Source organism: Coregonus clupeaformis, unplaced genomic scaffold (assembly GCF_020615455.1).
Source record: "Coregonus clupeaformis isolate EN_2021a unplaced genomic scaffold, ASM2061545v1 scaf1905, whole genome shotgun sequence".
NCBI classification, from domain to species: Eukaryota; Metazoa; Chordata; class Actinopteri; order Salmoniformes; family Salmonidae; genus Coregonus; species Coregonus clupeaformis.
In genome coordinates, this window is record NW_025535359.1 from 12,501 (window position 1) to 34,394 (window position 21,894).

General features: G+C 44.9%; 1 protein-coding gene, 1 long non-coding RNA gene and 1 other non-coding gene across 3 annotated transcripts in view; 1 reads left to right on the forward strand and 2 right to left on the reverse strand.

Annotated features, from left to right (window-relative positions):
- LOC121551907 (mast/stem cell growth factor receptor kita) overlaps positions 1-21,894 on the reverse strand; it is a gene marked incomplete at its 3' end in the record, with an annotated part of 37,202 nt that overhangs the window by 6,017 nt on the left and 9,291 nt on the right. Inside the window, 11 exon segments of the mRNA XM_045218926.1 lie at positions 3,561-3,687; positions 5,484-5,590; positions 6,832-7,031; positions 11,019-11,133; positions 11,349-11,464; positions 17,401-17,608; positions 18,372-18,531; positions 18,836-18,975; positions 19,644-19,771; positions 19,773-19,926; positions 21,204-21,500. Of these exon segments, the coding sequence (XP_045074861.1) occupies positions 3,561-3,687; positions 5,484-5,590; positions 6,832-7,031; positions 11,019-11,133; positions 11,349-11,464; positions 17,401-17,608; positions 18,372-18,531; positions 18,836-18,975; positions 19,644-19,771; positions 19,773-19,926; positions 21,204-21,500 (1,752 nt within the window).
- On the reverse strand, positions 1,460-1,626 carry LOC123487933. The gene has a single exon (XR_006659912.1). It is a non-coding gene; the product is annotated as a U1 spliceosomal RNA (small nuclear RNA).
- On the forward strand, positions 14,675-16,515 carry LOC123487932. The gene is made up of 3 exons (XR_006659911.1): positions 14,675-15,340; positions 16,130-16,257; positions 16,408-16,515. It is a non-coding gene; the product is annotated as an uncharacterized LOC123487932 (long non-coding RNA).

The window sequence follows — 21,894 nt, forward strand, 5'->3', positions numbered from 1 at the left end:
TGTAGCATGTGTTTCGTGTGTGTCAGCGATGGGGGATGACGCGTTGCAGTAATAATGGCTTCCGGATGACTTGTAGCATGTGTTTCTGTGGGTGTCAGCGATGGGGGGTGACGCGTTGCAGTAATAATGGCTTTTTCTGCGGTAACTAGTCATTCGAGTAATAATATTACAGTTACTGATCAAAGATGAGTTGTCGTTACTTCGTTACTTTGTTATCATTCCCTTCCTATTACAGTTATTGATATATATATATATATTATTAGGATCCTTGGCCCACTTCTCCTCCTACTGTACATTAACGATATGAAATCAGCCTGCTCTCCTAATTAGTTTTTGTATGCAGATGACGCCGCTCTACTGGTGTCCCAGAAGAACCAAGCCTCAGTAGAAGAGATCCTTAGTGCAGAGTTATCCAATATCACTAAATGGCTTTCAGATAACAAACTTTCTCTGCATCTTGGAAAAACAGAATCCATCTTATTTGGTTCCAGAGTAAAGCTTGCAAGAACAAACTATCACAGCAACTCAAAGCCATGTCGACCAGAACTTCATTTAGAAAGAATGTCTAAAGCTGGCTAATGATGGACCAATAGAATGGTTTATTTTCCATGTCAGTATGTAAGGCTCTAGACTATGATAATGTCCTCCTGTCCTTTGTTGTGTTATGTGGATCCTAGCCCTACTATGTTTAGAAAAACATTTAAGAGGACCACAATGGAAATACGTTTTCAAACTTATTTTTGTGTCATTCTCGATGATCGTAAATGCATTCTCCACATGTGTGGTTGTATTGTGTTTTAAATGGTCAAATAAATCTACCTAAATGGTCAAATAAATCTACCGATCCTTAAGGTGGGGCGATGGCGTCATCGGCCACTCCACAGTCGAGGAATGAGAGGTGGATACACTATACAAAGTGGATGAGCCTCGGTGATATAGACCGATTCCATGTCCCACGATATAAAATCAAAGCAGACCAAATTAACATTCTAAATCTGTATTCGGGACATTTCAACTTTAGGCACACCTTTAAAGTGAATGTGATTCTCCAAGTCATTCAATCCATTTTCTCCCTCTTAATTCTGATCATTCTGTTACAATGAGCAGTAATCTATTATTTATTGTGGGCTTAAATGGCATACTGTTCTATAAATGACTTAATTATGTAGCAAATAAAACACAATCTAAATTCTGTCAGAGGGCGCAAGACGATCCATTAACAAGTAGGCCTATACATTATCAGGACGTGACAGGCATAATCACCAGTGCTTTTAATAACAGATCACAAACATTTTGGGTTTTCAGAAGACAAAATGTAAAACCATTCATCTGATGAGGAAGAAAAGGTAAAAGCTGATAAATGTCTTTCTCAACACCAAACTCCACAGCACTCAGAGTAAACACTCAGCCCATCACACAGTGAACATTAGCTCCCACATATTATTTTGAACAACGAGATCAGGGGAGAGCGCGAACGCAGTCCCCCACTACCAGAAATTATGCAATCGAGATTTCCACATTTGGGAAATTCGCAAATGGGGTCAGCACAGCCGGAGTGCAATGGCTGAGCCTCACCCTGGGTGAACCGCCTTCTTGATCACGGTATCTCCCTTGCCAGGTAAGTATGAGTTGTACACGTTGCTAAAGGGGGACTGATTCCAGGGCAAAGGTTTTTGGCTGACGGTTACCACTTCGACTACTGATAATACCACATCATATCCACCAGGGTTTAATGAAGTTTACGAATATAGTTACGGACAAAGCGGTGGAAAACCGATCCATTTTGTTTAACTAGATTATATCTCTGTCCGACTATTTTCCCATCATGCAACACGGTAGAAATTCTATATTCATTGACTATTTTGAAAATATCTGAACGTCCGTCTGATTACACAAAAGTAGGCGATGTACCAAAATGCTGAAACCACGTTCGTGCACACACAGCCAACCGAATGACACCAAATAGTTCTGGTGATTTGTATCGTTCCAGACATTGTAGGCATCGTTTCCTCACGCTTGTTTTCTGCGGTCAGTAAAATATGATGCCACCATCGACCACAGGGTGGCATCCGACCCCCAGATATGGAGGAGAAACAGTAGCCTGCTACTTCATCGACACCAAGACCAGGGTTGGGTAGGTTACTTTCTAAATGTAATCCGTTACAGTTACTAGTTACCTGTCCAAAATTGCAATCAGTAACGTAACTTTCGGATTCCCCAAACTCAGTAACGTAATCTGATTATATTCAGTTACTTTTAGATTACTTTCCTCTTAAAAATGCATTAGAAGAAGACAATAATGTATGTTACCAACTGAAAAACATCTATTGCAGGATAACCCAAAGTTAAAGTTTCCATAGCTGGCCATATATGGATGTTACATGTTACTTAATGGGTTGGTTATGTAGGCCTCTTCTAACCCACCGCTTTCTACTACAAAAAATAATACGATTAAATTATATCTTTACATTAAAAACCTTAGTCTATCAGAAGTCCAGTCATTCCAATACATGCTATACCCCTTGATCTTCAAGAATAGAATTAGGAAATATGGAAGTATAGATTAGCCTAATTGTTTTGACCTGAGCATAACCCCAAAACTAAGGATTTATTAGCCAGCCCTGCTCTGTTGTTTATGTTGTCATGGAGGACTGATGAGCGTCTGCTAAATGACTAAAATGTAATGTAATGTAATGATTGGGCTCATTGATTCGAGTTGAAAAATAAATGCTGCGCTCATGGAATGGCATGCTTTGAGCACAACTGAAAAGTGCTATTTACATGTGGAAAATGAATGCCATATGCTGCATTTACTATAGGTCAATTGTTTACCTTTTTTGTTGGTGACACTTTGATATCTTGATAATATGCAGCTGTTTAAAGGGCAAATCCACAGATGAAACAATAACAAAACGGTCGCCCCGCCTCTGTTTTGGTAAAAAGCTTTGGGATGGGCCTGGAGAAATGTAACCACTCTCAGATTAATAGACAGAGCTATGGATGCAAGGACTGACCATCCATGATATCAAAATGACTGTGTTAACCATGTTATGAGGCTATACAGTGCTTGTTTACATTTACAATGTTTACAAACATTGGAGAAAAACAAGCTTAAACAACATTTATTTTTACTGCTCTAATTACGTTGGTAACCAGTTTATAATAGCAATAAGGCACCTCTGGGGTTTGTGGTATATGGCCAATATATCACGGCTAAGGGCTGTATCCAGGCACTCTGCGTTGCGTCGTGCTTAAGAACATCCCTTAGCCGTGGTATATTGGCCATATACCACACCTCCTCAGGCCTTATTGCTTAATTGTAACTAATGACTTTTCCCAGGAGGTAATCAGTCAAGTAATTAGTTACTGTTGAAAGAATTAATGAGTAATTGGTCATCTACTACTTTCCTTTTTTTTTTTTTACCACCCCAACACTGGTGAGTGTGTGTGTTTGTGCGTGCTTGCATGGTTGCGTGCCCGTGTGTGTGTGTGTGTTTGCGTGCCCGTGTGTGTGTGTGTGTGTGTTTGCGTGCCCGTGTGTGTGTGTGTGTGTGTCTTACCAAAGCGTAGCTTCTGCCTGGGGAACTCCCACTTGGGGTCGTAGGGAAGCTGGGTGGGATCGATGTAGATGTAGTTGTTGCCGTGGATACTGTCAATCACCTTCCACTGGATCTGGAACTTGGGCTTCTGTTGGGAGGGTGTGGGGGGGTCAATGATCAATACATTTAATAACGTGATTAAGTTAGGGATAATCAACAAGGGGCTATGCGTTTCTTTCGAAAATAATGAACGATGTGAAAGGCGTGTTCCACAACGCGCTAGCTGAACTGATCTTCCACGGAGTTGCACTGTTTTCCAGAGAATGCATAGAGCCCCGATTTGATTTTCCCTTTTATACCATAGCTATAATTTAACACATTTGTCACTAGAAATTTGTTCATTTGCCGCTAGAAATGTGTTCAACATCCACTGAAGTAGCTAGCAAGTTTACGAGATAGCTACAGTAGTTGCCGTGGTAACCAAACAAACAGACCTGCTAGTTTAGCTAACCAAACCATCAGCCCTAGCTTGATATTATGAAAATCTAATTCAACAATACCAAAAATGTTTTCAACTCAACTTTTGTTTTAAAAGCAGCTAAAACATAGAACATGTAATTATGAACTTGCCATTGAATTCTACTGTGCTGATATACAGTGCGTTATAAGGAAATCACGCATGCTCTAGAATGCCTTTCAAGCCAATCAGAAACAAGTATTCAACAATGCTATGGTATAATTAAGCAATAAGGCACGAGGGGGTGTATTATATGGCCAATGTACCACAGCTAAGGGCTGTTCTTATACACGACACAATGCGGAGTGCCTGGATATTAATTATTATTGATATTGATTAATAATAAATACATTAGAGAACATGATTAAAATATAATACATGAGGGGATCAATAACATGATGACCAGCCAGTCAGCCAGTCAGTCAGCCAGTCAGTCAGCCAGTCAGCCAGTCAGCCAGTCAGCCAGTCAGTCAGTCAGCCAGTCAGTCAGCCAGTCAGTCAGCCAGTCAACCAGTCAGCCAGTCAGTCAGTTAGTCAACCAGTCAGCCAGTCAGCCAGTCAGCCAGTCAGTCAGTCAGCCAGTCAGCCAGTCAGCCAGTCAGTCAGTCTATAACAGGGTATAGTACCTGAAGGTGGACAACCACCAGTATGATGCTCAATATTACAGCTGTATCAACCACAACAGTCAGTCAGCCAGTCGGTCAGCCGGTCAGTCTGACAGTCAGACAGTCAGCCAGTCAGCCAGTCAGTCAGACAGCAGTCAGCCAGTTAGCCAGTCAGCCAGTCAGCCAGTCAGCCAGTCAGCCAGTCAGCCAGTCAGACAGTCAGTCAGTCAGTCAGTCAGCCAGTCAGCCAGTCAGACAGTCAGTCAGTCAGCCAGTCAGCCAGTCAGTCAGACAGCAGTCAGCCAGTCAGACAGTCAGTCAGTCAGCCAGTTAGCCAGTTAGCCAGTTAGCCAGTTAGCCAGTCAGCCAGTTAGCCAGTTAGCAAGTCAGCCAGCCAGTCAGTTTACCAGTCAGCCAGCCAGTCAGACAGCCAGTTAGTCAGCCAGTTAGCCAGTCAGTCAGCCAGTCAGCCAGTCAGTTAGCCAGTTATCCAGTCAGCCAGTCAGCCAGTCAGTCAGCCAGTCAGCCAGCCAGTCAGCCAGTCAGCCAGTCAGCCAGCCAGTTAGCCAGTTATCCAGTCAGCCAGTCAGCCAGTCGGTCAGCCAGTCAGCCAGTCAGTTAGCCAGTTATCCAGTCAGCCAGTTAGCCAGTCAGTCAGCCAGTCAGCCAGTCAGTTAGCCAGTTATCCAGTCAGCCAGTTAGCCAGTCAGTCAGTCAGTTAGCCAGTCAGTCAGTCAGCCAGTTAGCCAGTCAGTCAGTCAGCCAGCCAGTCAGTCAGTTAGCCAGTAAATCAGTCAGTCAGTCTATAACAGGGTATAGTACCTGAAGGTATTTGTAGAGGAGAACCACCAGTATGATGCTCAGTATTACAGATGTAACAACCACACCAGTCAGCAGAGGGGTGAAGAGCTTATGGGCCACGGTGCGCTCTGTATGGACACACACACACACACACACACACACACACACACACACACACACACACATAAACATTAGAACACACACATAACACATCAAATCAAATCAAATTGTATTTGTCACATGTGCCGAATACAACAGGTGTAGACCTTACAGTGAAATGCTTACTTACAAGCCCTTAACCAACAATGCCGTTTTAAGAAAGAATACCCCCCCAAAAAATCACAAAAAAATACAATATCAAATAATACGAAATAAAAGTAACAAATAATTAAAGAGCAGCAGTAAAAATAACAGTAGCGAGGCTATATACAGGGGGTACCGGTACCGAGTCAATGTGTGGGGGCACCGGTTAGTCGAGGTAATTGAGGTAATATGTACATGTAGGTAGAGTTATTAAAGTGACTATGCATAGATAATAAACAGAGAGTAGCAACAGCGTAAAAGGGTGGGGTATCTTATTGTGGTGTGGTATGAGCTGCAGTCAAACCCACAGGCCACACAGAGAGTCAAACCCACGGGCCACACAGAGAGTCAAACCCACGGGCCACACAGAGAGTCAAACCCACGGGCCACACAGAGAGTCAAACCCACAGGCCACACAGAGAGTCAAACCCACGGGCCACACAGAGTCAAACCCACAGGCCACACAGAGAGTCAAACCCACGGGCCACACAGAGAGTCAAACCCACGGGCCACACAGAGAGTCAAACCCACGGGCCACACAGAGAGTCAAACCCACAGCCAACACAGAGAGTCAAACCCACAGGCCACATAGAGAGTCAAACCCACAGGCCACACAGAGAGGAGACAGCAGTGTTCTGTTTATGTGAGATTACATTAGATTAGTGTCCATGTCTAATCCAAGACCTGCAAACTCAACATTCTGTAATCCCACTCAATCTGGCCCTGCATCCACACACACCTGTCCACTACAGAGACTGAGTCTGTGTGTGTGTCCAATGTGTGTGTGTCCAGTGTGTGTGTCCAGTGTGTGTGTGTCCAGTGTGTGTGTGTCCAGTGTGTGTGTGTCTAGTGTGTGTGTGTCCAGTGTGTGTGTCCAATGTGTGTGTGTCCAGTGTGTGTGTCCAGTGTGTGTGTGTCCAGTGTGTGTGTGTCCAGTGTGTGTGTCCAGTGTGTGTGTGTCCAGTGTGTGTGTGTCCAGTGTGTGTGTGTCCAGTGTGTGTGTGTCTAGTGTGTGTGTGTCCAGTGTGTGTGTGTGTGTATGAGTGTGTTATACAGTATATCTCACCGCTGATGGAGAACAGTGTGTAAGCCTGCTCGCCCTGCACGGTGGCCACACACTCCAACGTGTGGTAGTGTGTGTGTGTGTCTCCCTTCGTGACGTTCAGTCGGCTCTCCACCTCGCTGCTGCCGAAGGCCGAGTCTGATACCGTTACCGTGGCAACCTCCTGCTGCTCCCATTGGGTGGCGTTGGTCAGGTGGGAACACCTAGGGGAGTGGTTGATTCATTGATTAATGTCACTGATTGGCCAGTGATTCACCTGGTGTCCCAGGTCTGAATCAATCCCTGAAGAATGAAAACAAGCCACATTTGAGAAAGGGAAAATAAACATGTTAGGATGCTCTTACACTGTACACACGGAAAGACTCCATGATTGTGTAATGAAACCATGAAAAGTAGCCAAAAAAAGCAGATACCCAATGTCACCTAACCAGAGGTCTGGTGTTTGGAGGGTGTTGAAATGGAAACCCAATGTCACCTAACCAGAGGTCTGGTGTTTGGAGGGTGTTGAAATGGAAACCCAATGTCACCTAACCAGAGGTCTGGTGTTTGGAGGGTGTTGAAATGGAAACCCAATGTCACCTAACCAGAGGTCTGGTGTTTGGAGGTGTTGAAATGGAAACCGAATGTAAGTACTATGATACACAGAAAGTGTTTTAAAACAGAAAATAAGTACTCTGAAACACCCAAACAATCAAATGGTTAAGAAATGCTAATGGTTTATAGCCTAAATATTGATTGATGATAAGGGAATATGGAGAATATTTGTTGTGGAATTTCCCCTTAATTCTTTCAATGTTTTATTTAGACAGATTAAAAACAGGAGGTGACAGAGAAGGAGGGAAAGTGGGACAGAAGGAAGCGGGAATTGACCACAGGAGGCTGCTGAGGGGAGGACGGCTCATTATAATGGTTGAAATGGAGCAAATGGAATGGCATCAAACACATGGAAACCATGTGTTTGATGTACTTGATACCATTCTACTATTCCGCTCCAGCCATTACCACAAGCCCATCTTCCCCGATTAAGGTGCCACCAACCACCTGTGGAATTGACACAGTGTTGTACGCATGTTTAAAGGAAGAAAAGTCTATTTCTATATTAGTATTAAGCAGCTTGTTGAGGTGTAATGGATCATGGAACTTTTAAATGGTAGAGGCAAATACATTATCCTGCAATATCTGCTGTAAAACTTCTAGTTACTGCTGGTGGATTGGGCACTGTGCTCAACAATGGTCAGATACATACTGCAAATCACATGTATCAAACTCATTCCCACGGAGGGCCGAGTGTCTGTGGGTACGGAACTCCCTCACTGTGTCTGGTACTGATTAGTAAGGAACTCCCCTCACCTGGTTGTCTAGGTTACTGATTAGTAAGGAACTCCCCTCACCTGGTTGTCTAGGTTACTGATTAGTAAGGAACTCCCCTCACCTGGTTGTCTAGGTTACTGATTAGTAAGGAACTCCCCTCACCTGGTTGTCTAGGTTACTGATTAGTAAGGAACTCCCCTCACCTGGTTGTCTAGGTGTCACGCCCTGACATAGTTGGTTTGGTCAGGGCGTGAATATCTATGTGATGTTAATATCTATGTTTGGTATTTCTATGTTGGCCGGGTGTGGTTCCCAATCAGAGGCAGCTGTCGATCGTTGTCTCTGATTGGGGATCATACTTAGGTAGCCATTTTGCCTACCTATGTTGTGGGATCTTGACTCTTGTTTGTGTGTAGCCATTGTGAGTTTCACATTACGTTGCTTTTGTTGTTTTGTCATGTGTTAACTTCGTTAACAAACATGTATTCCACGCTGCACCTTGGTCCAATCCTGTACTCAACGAATGTGACAGAAGATCCCACCACCAACGGACCAAGCAGCGTGGCCAGGAAAAGCAAAAAGCCTGGACATGGCAAGAGATACTGGAAGGAAAAGGATCATGGACGTGGGAAGAGATCCAGGATGGTATGGATCGCCTTCCTTGGGAGCAAACAGAGTCAGCGAGGGAGAAAAGACGGCGACTCCAAAATGCGAAACGAAAAAGGAGACCCGAGAGGCAACCCCAAGAAAAACATTTGGGGGGCGGCACGCGGGGTGGTCGACGAAGCAGCAGGAGGCTGTGAAAGGGCCGACTGTGGAGGAGGAGGCCGCTATTGTAGAGGTCCTCCAAGACCTGCGGATCAGCAGTATGAGAGAGGATGCCACCACATTACGGGGGCTGTTAGAGAAGAGGGAGCAGGAGAGCTCCCTTCAGAAGGAGGCGCTGCAGGAGGCCCAAAGGGAGAAGGAATTAGTGGATACACGGAGAGAGGAGCTGGCCAGGCAACAGAAGGAGCGTGTGTTCATTGAGGAACCCAGTAATGCGGAGATACGCACTGTGTCGCCAGTGCGCCTTCACAGCTCAGTGCGTCCTGTGCCAGCGCCCCGCACGTGTCGTGCGAAAGTGGGCATCCAGCCAGGACGGGTTGTGCCAGCTTTACACTCCAGACCTCCAGTACGCCTCCACGGTCCAGTATATTCTGCTCCGGTTCTATGCACTGTGTCACCAGTGCGCCTCCCCAGCCTGGTACGGCCCGTACCTGCTCCCCGCACCAAACCAGTGGTGCGTGTTCCCAGCCCGGTACGGCTGGTGCCAGAGCAGTCCGCTCCACCGGTGCCCAGTCCAGCTCTGGTCAGCTGCTCCAGTCCAGTGCCAGAGCAGTCCGCTCCACTGGGGTCCAGTTCAGCTCCGGTCAGCGGCCCCACTCCAGAACCAGACGTCAGCCCCTCTCCAGGTTCGGGGGCTCCCACACCAGGGTCCAGACAGGGCTTGGTGCATCGTGGGAGGACTGAGAGGGGAAGCATCGCGCCGAGGTCCAGACCGGACCAGGGGTGCATCGTGGGAGGACTGAGAGGGGAAGCATGGCGCCGAGGTCCAGACCGGACCAGGGGTGCAACGGGGAGGACTGAGAGGGGAAGCATCGCGCCGAGGTCCAGACCGGACCAGGGGTGCAACGGGGAGGCAGTAAGGGAGAGGATGTCAGGCCCAGAGCCAGATCCGCCTCCAAGGTTGAATGCCCACCCGGACCCTCCCCCTAATGAGTTAGGTTTGCGGCCGGAGTCCGCACCTTTGGGGGTGGGGGGGTACTGTCACGCCCTGACATAGAGTTCGCTAGTTGGTTTGGTCAGGGCGTGAATATCTATGTGATGTTAATATCTATGTTTGGTATTTCTATGTTGGCGGGTGTGGTTCCCAATCAGAGGCAGCTGTCGATCGTTGTCTCTGATTGGGGATCATACTTAGGTAGCCATTTTGCCTACCTATGTTGTGGGATCTTGACTCTTGTTTGGCTTGTTTATGTGTAGCCATTGTGAGCTTCACGTTACGTTGCTTTTGTTGTTTTGTTGTGTGTTAACTTCGTTAATAAACATGTATGCATTCCACGCTGCACCTTGGTCCAATCCTGTACTCAACGAACGTGACACTAGGTTACTGATTAGTAAGGAAATCCCCTCACCTGGTTGTCTAGGTTACTGATTAGTAAGGAACTCCCCTCACCTGGTTGTCTAGGTTACTGATTAGTAAGGAACTCCCCTCACCTGGTTGTCTAGGTTACTGATTAGTAAGGAACTCCACTCACCTGGTTGTCTAGGTTACTGATTAGTAAGGAACTCCCCTCACCTGGTTATCTGGGTCTTCATTTAAAGGAGAAAACAAAAACCCACAGACACTCGGCCCTCTGTGGAATGAGTTTGACACATCTGTTGTAGATCAATGTTAAACATTAAAATCCTCCAGAAGAAGGTATCTAATTTTGCACTAGACAGGATTTGAAACACCAAAATATTGTTTTCAACCTTTTCCGGTAGTGCTCCCAGACCCTGGCAAGGTGTTGCACAACACTTGATTAAGCCGTGTTACAACAGACCATGTCATGTTTCAAAACATCTCAGGATGAATGTGTTTCAATACTCCAGCAAAGTTAAAGTTTCTTCTCCTTGGCGTTGGTGGCAGTTCAGTTGCCACTAGTTTTAGTGTTACAAAGCACTTGATTTTAACAGTGCATTTAGCTATGCATTGTAACTATGCTTTTAAACAACTGTTTAGGTCACTTCTCTGTATATGTTATTTACTGGGTTCCTTGGGATGACAATGGAATTTAGCATCACACTCAGCAATGACAGTAGTGACTATGTCTGTGTGTGCTATTGTCAAGTACCGTGTGTGGGGCAGTTCACAGTAGAACCAGCTGATTTTAGGGGCCGGGTAACCGGCGGCAACGCAGCGCACCTGTCCATCAACTGGTCCCTCCTGGGAAATGATGACGGGCTTACCTAGAGAGAGAGAGAGAGAGAGAGAGAGAGAGAGAGAGACGGGGAGAGAAAGGAAGAGAGAGAGAGAGACAGTGAGTGAGAGAAAAGGTGAGAGAGAGAGAGCGAGAGCGAGAGAAAGAGAGAGGGGGGAGAGAGAGAGTTTACTGTTAGCCTTCAAAAGGGTGTGAAAAAGGGTGTGAAAACACATCATGCAAAATTATCCGACCAAAACGTACTGTTCACATAGACAGGGAATGATTGATTGACAGAGGCGTCCTCATGATTGGCTAGGAAGGTGTAGATCCCGCCCTCTGACCCATGGACCCTCACCAACCGCAGCTCACTGATGTACCTAACACAGAGAGAGAGAGAGAGAGAGATGTTTATTTATTTTCCCATTTGTACTTTAACTATTTGCACATTGTTACAACACTGTATATCGACATAATATGACATTTGAAATGTCTTTATTCTTTTGGAACTTCTGAGTGTAATGTTTACTGTTAATATTTATTGTCTATTTCACTTTTGTTTACTATCTACTTCACTTGCTTTGGAAATGTTAACATATGTTTCCCATGCCAATAAAGCCCTTAAATTGAAATTGAATTGACAGAGGAGAGAGAGAGAGAGAGAGAGAGAGAGAGAGAGAGAGAGAGAGAGAGAGAGAGAGAGAGAGAGAGAGAGAGAGAGAGAGAGAGAGAGAGAGAGAGAGAGAGAGAGAGAGAGAGAGAGAGACAGTCAGGAAATATGTGTGTGTATGTGTGTGTGTACGTGTGTACGTGTGTACGTGTGTGTGTGTGTGTGTGTGTGTGTGTGCTTGCTTCCGTGTTTGGGGTGGGTGGTTGTTTATGATTTATAAGAACAGCATGTTATAATGAAAGTGGAAGTTCATTTTCCATGACATATTTAGATTGAGACGTAGAGGGGGGGCTCCCAGGCTGTTGGCACAGCGCATACATTCCTCCGAGTTTAGGGAGGTGTTTGAGGCATGAGAAATGTCCTATAAAAGTCCCTATAAAATGATCTATAAAAGTCCCTACTACTGCTTCTACCCTTCTCCACTCAGTCAGAGGAGAGGTCAAGGACAGGTCCATAGATTCATGGCAGAGTGAAAAGAAGTATACAAATATACAGAATAAAAATATTCCAAAACATGCATCTTATATGCAACAAGGTACTAAAGTAATACTGCAAAAGGAAACGGCAAAGGAATACACTTTTTGGCCTAAATGCATAGCCTCATGTTTGGGGCAAATCCAACACAACACATCACTGATTAACTGCCTCCTTATTTTCAAGCATGGTGGTGGCTGCATCATGTTATGGGTATGCTTGTCATCGGCAATTGCTGGGGAGTTTTTCAGGATAAAAAGAAACGGGATGGAGCTAAGCACAGGAAAAATCCTAGAGGAAAACCTGGTTGAGTCTGCTTTACACCAGACACTGGGAGAGGAATTCACCTTTCAGCAGGACAATAACCTACAACACAAGGCCACATCTACACTGGAGTTGCTTACCAAGAAGACAGTGAATGTTCCTGAGTGGCCAAGTTTTTATTTTATTTTTTATTTAACCTTTATTTAACCAGGTAAGTTACAGTTTTGACTTAAATCTGCTTGAAAATCTATGGCAAGACATGAAAACTGCAGTCTAGTCATGATCCCCAACATCTTGACAGAGCTTGAAGAATTATGAAAAGAATAATGGGCTAATATTGCCAAGTGTGTAAAGCTCTTAGAGACTTACCCAAAAAGATGCACAGCTGTAGTCGCTGCCAAAGGTGTTTCTAACATGTATTGACTCAGGGGGTTGAATGCTTATACAATGACTATATTTTAGTTATAAAATAAACAAATTCTTCCACTTTGTAACACAATAAAATGTATGAATACTTTTGCAAGTCTCTGTATATATGCCGCTTTTACTGATTAGTCCTTGTCTTTTTGTCTATGTATTTTTGGGGAATTGCGGTTTCTCTATGAATCTATTGATACGTCTATTATAGAAGACAGAGATCACGTGGTTTACAAGAAATACAGCGGGTTGCTGGCTTGATCTATTTCCAATTCCCCCGGCACGTGGAAATATCCCACTTCAATTCGTTTGAGTGCCTTCTTGTATTATAGTTTTGCTAAATTCTTATCCTATTATTATTCATTGAGCTTTTATTTTTGTGCTTTTTTATTGTGCTGTTTTATTCACTTAGATGTGAGTAGTGAACCCGTAATCAAGCATTTTGTTGCACCGTGTACTCTACCTATATCTGACGAGTAACAAAAGCGAAAGTGCACCGTTTCACAGAAACCATAGCCCTTCTCATAAGCACTATATAAATGTGTCAATGTAGTTTTGTTTCTCGGTAATCGAGGTGTCACTCGTATAGTCAGAGCGGTAGGACTGCTACATAAAGTGGCGCAACAGACATGATAACAGAAACTCGTCCCTCTTTCTACTGCTGCGGCCAAAACCAAACTGACAGCTGTTGGTCCGTCGGATGATGAAGGAGGTGAGGTTAGAGAATCCCATTTACAGCAGCATTAATGGTCCAATTTGGTTCACCGAAGGAGGCCGGGAATCCTTACGGGCACGGTGCAACCGAACTAACCGCTCAGGTAAGTAAAACATACTCGAACGTATAGTAGGGACGTCTAACGTTCAGCCTGCTGCATAGACCACACGGAGCCTCTAGTCAAGAGCGCCTGGTTAAATTGGGTCTAAATGGTTAAACTAGTGAGAAATGTGATTATAGAAAATATCTGTGAGTTTGCTTAATTTACTATCGTCGTAAAGTAAGATATTGAATTATTTTGCCATATCTAATTCATGTATTTTACGCTACTCTCCATGGTGGGGACAGTAGGCAATTTTACCTCAGATTGGTGATGTTAGTATAAACGTTTATAGTCAACGACACAAGATCATTTGCTTAAAACTGATCAATATATTTGGTTTTGTACTGTTGATTTTGCTCTAGGACTTAGAACGCAGCTATCACTTTCTTTCTCAAATGCCACGGATAATAGGACCGATATCTATAAAAGTCGCTGGTTCACACCAATACATGGACTTAAATTAGGCAGGGCAAACCCGTTTTGGTGATTTCTGGTATATCCAAATCAATCAGTCAAAGCACGTTTTTGGACTCATTCAGCAGTTTTTACCTGATTAAGTACAATACCATTGGAAATTAATGTTGAAAGTTCCATTTATATTTCTAAACTTACATTTAAATAAATTATGTTGTTGCTTCCTGTTGACACACATTTATAAATAGCCCAGTCTCAAAACAGTTTGAAAGTGTCCAAATCAATAACAGTTTGTGATACACTACCAGTCAAAAGTTTTAGAACACCTACTCATTAAAATTATTATTTTTTTGCTCTGCAGCGCATCACTGTGACGTCACAATAGGCTCAACCAATCACCTCACCTAACTCATAAATATGAATGACTGCCTCGGCTATCCAACGAAAGGGAATTTCCCATACGGGACGCTAGTTGTTGCGTGGAGGATGTCGCATGGAGGATAACAACCACCTGGGTAGCAAGCGAGCGAGTCCATTTTCAACAGTCGCTACCACAGAATTTGAACATATTTTATGGAAAAGAGATGCTGTATGTTTCTGAACGCTGTTTCGTTGTCGACAATATGACTGAGCGTCAAAGATTACCATTCGATTTGAGCAGGGGCGCGCCCCCCTCAAAGGCTTCGCCCAGTCGTGTGACGGGCCATAGCCCAGTTCAACCCGGGGCAGCTTAATCAAATTCCCTCGTTAAACATGTATACATATTCCATTGGTTAGTACAAAGTAATATGTGTGATTAAATCACAAGTTATTAGTCAGTCTATGTTAAAAACATTTTTCAGATTTCTCCAACTCATTTAACCAATCACATCATGTTGGTTAAATGAGGCTTTTAACAATAAAAAAAGCTATTTTGACAACTTCCACTGTCCTCCAACATTACTACATGCTTTGAAACAATCAATTGTGTGTTTGTGTGTCCACCTCAGGTTCTGAATACTTCAGAAGACACTACATACTATTGCTATTGGTAGTGGTGGGGTGGACTGTGGCTATCAGAAGTCTGATTGCCCAGAAACACAATCAAATTGCACAGAGACAGCAGTCAAATGATGAAACCTGTGCGGCAGAGAGAGAAGCGATTAAGAGCCTGAAATCAGAGAACTACAGCGTTCTTCTAAATATGATTTTAAAGCAGGGTGAGTTCTGCTCTTTACTCGGCACCACACCTAAACATCTTACCACACACCATCCTACCACACACCATCCTACCACACACCATCCTACCAACTCACCATCTCACCATCCTACCACACACCATCCTACCAACTCACCATCTCACCATCCTACCACACACCATCCTACCAACTCACCATCTTACCACACACCATCCTACCAACTCACCATCTCACCATCCTACCAACTCACCATCTCACCATCTTACCACACACCATCCTACCAACTCACCATCCTACCACACACCATCCTACCAACTCACCATCTCACCATCCTACCACACACCATCCTACCAACTCACCATCTCACCATCCTACCACACACCATCCTACCAACTCACCATCTCACCATCCTACCACACACCATCCTACCAACTCACCATCTCACCATCCTACCACACACCATCCTACCACACATCATCCTACCAACTCACCATCCTACCACACACCATCCTACCAACTCACCATCCTACCATCTTACCACACACCATCTCACAACCTCCAGTGTAGCTTTGTCTATAGTTTGTATTTCAGAAAGTGATCTGCCTTTTTTATTGATCATCATTTGATCATAATTACATGAACTTGAACTATATGACTACGGTATATTATTATAATGTTCACTGTATTATAAAATTGTATTTCATGACCACTTTTTTGTATTTGTATAATTTGTCATGTTTGTTTTGCTATATTTGTGACAAACAAGTGACAGCCCTTCTGCTCTCTACTCTCTATCTAATCTGTCTTCAGAAGGGTGGAAGTATATCAACTCCAGTCTATACTACATCTCTACTGAGACTAAGTCCTGGGATGAGAGCAGACCTTACTGCCAACGGAGGGGATTGGACCTGGTGATCATAAACAGCGAAGAGGAACAGGTGTGTACGGTGTGTGTTTTTGTCTGTGTAACGGGCGTGCCTGCATGTGTTGACCGAGCTTCAGTCAGAGATATCAAATTCTAAGAGGCCAAAACATGGAGAGAAAAAACAATGTATGATTCTACCATTTAAGTTATTCTACATCAATAGGCCTTCCTCCTTGAAGTGGTCAGCGCCAGGAAATTGGACGGTGTCTGGATTGGTTTGTCTCGTAACGATACAAAGGAGATGTCAACACGGAAAGACATTTCCTCTTCGAACAAAAAGTACGATCGAGATTTGAACATTTTTGTGGGGGGCATGAAGAGATCCAGAATGTTTCTGAACTGAGCTGCTAATAATCATTCCCTGTTTCTTCTCATAGGGTCAAGAGAGATGCAGGGTCAGAAGGCGGTCAGGGAGAGGACTGTGCTAAGCTGAGAGCATTTGAGACACCTGCAGTGAAAAAATTAACAGGTGGACAATGTGGGACACAAAAATACTGTATTTGTGAAAAAGACCTGATGTAAAACCAAATGTAAAATACAATGTAAACAAGATAAAATATGTAAAACATTGGACTTTAACTTGTTCTTATGAAAGGATTACTCTTTTTTTTTTAATGGAGGGACCAACTGCTAGCTTCAACTCTTCTTGCTGTGACATCCACAAACACCTAGTTGGTTTTAGCCATTTTTCACCCATTCCACCCTTCCATGTTGTTTCATCTGTGCTCTTACTTTGTGCACGGTCTCCTCAGACACCTTGTTGACGTAGTTGATGTAGGATTAGGTTATGTAAAAATACAGTGTAAAACACAATGTAAGAGCTATTTATCTCCCTGTTCATTGTACATTTTATGTATTTGAATACTGTTTTATGTCATGCTGAAGTAGTGTTATTTAATCAAATTAATGTTTTTTTTTCTTTGTATCCCCAAAAAGTTGTTAATCGTATTTTTTTAAGTGAAATTATTATTTTTATATAATTTTGTATGTCTTGACGCATCGCGCGGGCCGGGCGCTCCAGACGCACTTAAGTCATTAAAATACTTGGATTTAAAATATTACACTGGGGCATACATTTTCTCTCTGAACCATCACAGTGTGCGAACACGGGGATGTTCCATACGCCTACAGCATGGTATCTGCCTGTGGAGAGTACCTGTATCTGTGTCGATGGACAGTGATGACGTGCTCCGTGGTGTTGCGGAGGGTCTTGCCGTTGTAAGCCCAGGACAGAGTGCCAGGTCTGGGGTAGGACTCCAACTCTACCCTGAGGCTTAGGCTCTCCCCTTCTCTGACAGCAAACTGGCTAGGCCGGGAGTCACCCAGCATACTGATGAAGCCTCGCTCTGGAGGGAACAAACACACTCACAGGGTTAGACAGGATTACACAGGGTTACACAGGGTTAGACAGGGTTACACTGGGTTAGACAGGATTACACTGGGTTAGACAGGGTTACACAGGATTACACTGGGTTAGACAGGGTTATACTGGGTTAGACAGGATTACACTGGGTTAGACAGGGTTACACTGGGTTAGACAGGGTTACACTGGGTTAGACAGGGTTACACTGGGTTAGACAGGGTTACACTGGGTTAGACAGGGTTACACAGGGTTAGACAGGGTTACACTGGGTTAGACAGGGTTACACTGGGTTAGACAGGGTTAGACAGGGTTACACTGGGTTACACAGGGTTACACAGGGTTACACAGGGTTACACAGGGTTAGACTATCATCAACTTCCAGTGTTATAGCGGTTAACAGATTCCAGCATTGAGGTTCTGTGTTCGCAATACTCAGACACACACACACACACACACACTCTCACACACACACACCATTAGACCACACAGACGCACAGACACTTACACAAAAGACGGCCAAACACACAGACAGACACCCACACACACACACACACACACACCAGACACCCACACACACACACACAGACACCCACACACACACACACACACACAGACACACAGACACACACACACACACACACTCACCCAGACAGCCAGACAGCCAGACACCCAGACAGCCAGACACCCAGACAGCCAGACACCCAGACAGCCAGACACCCAGACAGCCAGACACCCAGACAGCCAGACAGCCACTCACCACGGACATCCAGCTGCAGGGTATCGGCGTGGCGCCCTCTCATTGTGGGCGTGGCATCGGTATGCCCCGGCGTCTGATTGGTTGACAGAGGCGATCGAGAGGGAGGCGGAGCGTTGGTATCCACGGGAACCAGACAGGATGTGGGAGGCGTGGTCCTGGAAGGCACGCTGCAGACGGGTCAGTCAGGGGTTAGAGGTCAGGGTTTAGATGAATGGGTTCCCTATACTGTACTCTCAGGTGGGTCATGGTTAGTGGACTGGTATAAGCAATAGAACAGTGTGAATACTACTGTGTTGCATGATGCAATATCCAGTCTGTGGTACTGTAATGTATAATACCAATTCCCTTTGATGAAGAGAGAGAGAGAGAGAGAGAGAGAGAGAGAGAGAGAGAGAGAGAGAGAGAGAGAGAGAGAGAGAGAGAGAGAGAGTAGAGAGATGAGAGAGAGAGACAGTATGAAGCGAGTCTCACTGCTCCAACAGGGAAGTCCCACTTAATGCTGAAGTCAGGGTTGAGGTTTGAGGATCTGCAGGTGATCTCAAACTGCTCTCCTCTCCTCAGGATCACCCTCTCTCTCTGGGACAGACTGATCACTGGAGGCTGCTCAGGGACTGGGGGGAAGAGGACAGGGGTGGGGGCAGAGGAGAGGGGTGGGGGGGAAGAGGAGAGGGGTGGGGTGGGGGGGAAGAGGAGTAAAAGATTAAATAAATAAATGAAATAAAAGATGGAAATAAATATACAGTATGTCAGACAGGAAACTGTTAGAGGTGGTCCATGTCTAACTGTTTACAAAGAGTCACTTAGAGGGTGACCATGTCTAACTGTTTACATAGAGTCACTTAGAGGGTGACCATGTCTAACTGTTTACATAGAGTCACTTAGAGGGTGACCATGTCTAACTGTTTACATAGAGTCACTTAGAGGGTGACCATGTCTAACTGTTTACATAGAGTCACTTAGAGGTGATACGAGCATGCTGCCTGGGGATCTCTCTCTTTCATTTCCCCTCTCTATTTCTGTCCCTACTCCCAACATCTCTCTTCTCTCTCTCTCTCTCTCTCTCTCTCTCCTCTCTCTCTCTCTCTCTCTCTCTCTCTCTCTCTCTCTCTCTCTCTCTCTCTCTCTCTCTCTCTCTCTCTCTCTCTCTCTCTCTCTCTCTCTCTCTCTCTCTCTCTCTCTCTCTCTCTCTTTTTTTTTTTTTTTTTTTCTCTCTCTCTCTCTTTTTTTTTTTTCCTGTCTCTCTCTCTCTCTCTCCCCCTCTCCCCCTCTCATCTCTCACCTAGCCGTATGTCCACAGTATACTGGCTCGACCTCACGGTGGCTCCTCCCAGCTCGCCCACGCATACGTAGCAACCCTCGTACTCCTTCCTGGCATTACCGATGACGACGCCGCGCTGGGGGTCGGTGGTAATGGAGGTCGGAGGGTACAGGATGTAAGTCACAGGTCTGTAAGGTCACGAGGGTCACATCAGGGTCGGTGACCAGGCATGGTAAAGTCAGGTCCTCCCCGACGCGGACCAGAATGCCATTCACCATAGAACGCTGGAACGGACTCTGGGGGTCTGGGGGGAGGGAGGGGGAGACGGGGGGGATAGAGAGAGAGAGAGAGAGAGAGACACAGACAGACAGACAGACAGACAGACAGACAGACACAGACAGGTAAATACAGGTATATACAGGTTAAAAGTAATGACTAAATGTTCCACCCTTAAATATAGTTGTGAAATGTTCTTGTTTTAAGTGTGATTAGTACTTTCTTAGTAGTGACTAATTATTACACCCTGAAACTGTGTGAAATGTGTTAGAATGTGTGAGTGTAGGACCAGTAAAGACTATGACATTGAGCTACTATTTAGCAATGGGAGTAAGAGTTAGACCAGACAACAAAGGACAAGGAGAACTGGCTACAGACAACTGGGAAACCAAGATAACAAAGGACAAGGAGAACTGGCTACAGACAACTGGGAAACCAAGATAACAAAGGACAAGGAGATCTGGCTACAGACAACTGGGAAACCAAGATAACAAAGGACAAGGAGAACTGTCTACAGACAACTGGGAAACCAAGATAACAAAGGACAAGGAGAACTGGCTACAGACAACTGGGAAACCAAGATAACAAAGGACAAGGAGAACTGTCTACAGACAACTGGGAAACCAAGATAACAAAGGACAAGGAGAACTGGCTACAGACAACTGGGAAACCAAGATAACAAAGGACAAGGAGAACTGGCTACAGACAACTGGGAAACCAAGATAACAAAGGACAAGGAGAACTGTCTACAGACAACTGGGAAACCAAGATAACAAAGGACAAGGAGAACTGGCTACAGACAACTGGGAAACCAAGATAACAAAGGACAAGGAGAACTGTCTACAGACAACTGGGAAACCAAGATAACAAAGGACAAGGAGAACTGGCTACAGACAACTGGGAAACCAAGATAAAGAGGCCTCCCAGTTAAGGGAGGAGAGAAACGGTTAGGCTTTTTTAAGGAGTATGAGGACGCGATAACTAAGGAATGCATGTGTGTGTATGTATGTGTGTGTGTATGTATGTGTGTGTGTATGCATGTGTGTGTGTGTGTGTGTGTGTGTGTATGTATGTGTGTGTGTGTGTATGTGTGTGTGTGAACTGATGGTCAGGGAGAGCAATTATAAAGTGGAAAACTACAGCCTGCCTAAAGAGGGGAGAGAGAGAAAGAGAGAGAGAGAGAGTGAGTAGCCTACATAGACACAGTCACAGACAAACACAAACACACATTAACTGATCTAAACCACACACACACACACACACACACACACAACACACACCCCCAACACACATCTCTCACCTCACCTTTCACAAAGACGTAAATGGAGGAGCGTTCCTTGGTGTTGTTGTTGATGCAGGTGTATCGTCCCATGTGATATCCCTGGGCAGACTGCACCCTAATAAACACTACCCCTCCTCCCTCCTCTACCTCCCCCTCCAGCCTCCTCCCCCTCTCTCTCTGCCACCTCACCCCCCCTGAGACAACAGTTGATGGAGTGTTGGCGTCAGCGTTGGTGTTGTCATGGCAGCGGAGTTCCAGAGCCCCGCCTTTCGGAACCACCAGGTGAGGTCCACTCGGGGTGATGACGGGATTAGACCAGCCTGTTGAACACACGGAACACGCCCATATATGGTATACAGTAGACTAGGCCATACAGGCTGTGTGTGCAGGCTTTCGTTCTAGCCCAGCACTAGCCTATAATAACACAACACACTTGAATCAACCGATCAACAATTTTGACCGTGGAAAGTTTATTTAGGTGTGTTAGAGCTGGGGAACAAAACCCTGCACACAGAAAAGGAAGCATAGTGAGTGAATAGCAATATTAGAAAATAAAATAAAATAAAAATGTGATGTCATCCAAGAGATTCTTTGGACAGTCATGGTGTACAGCAGTCTATTAACAGACTGGTTACACAGTGGACAGTCATGGGGCAGTCTATTAACAGACTGGTTATACAGTGGACAGTCATGGTGCAGTCTATTAACAGACTG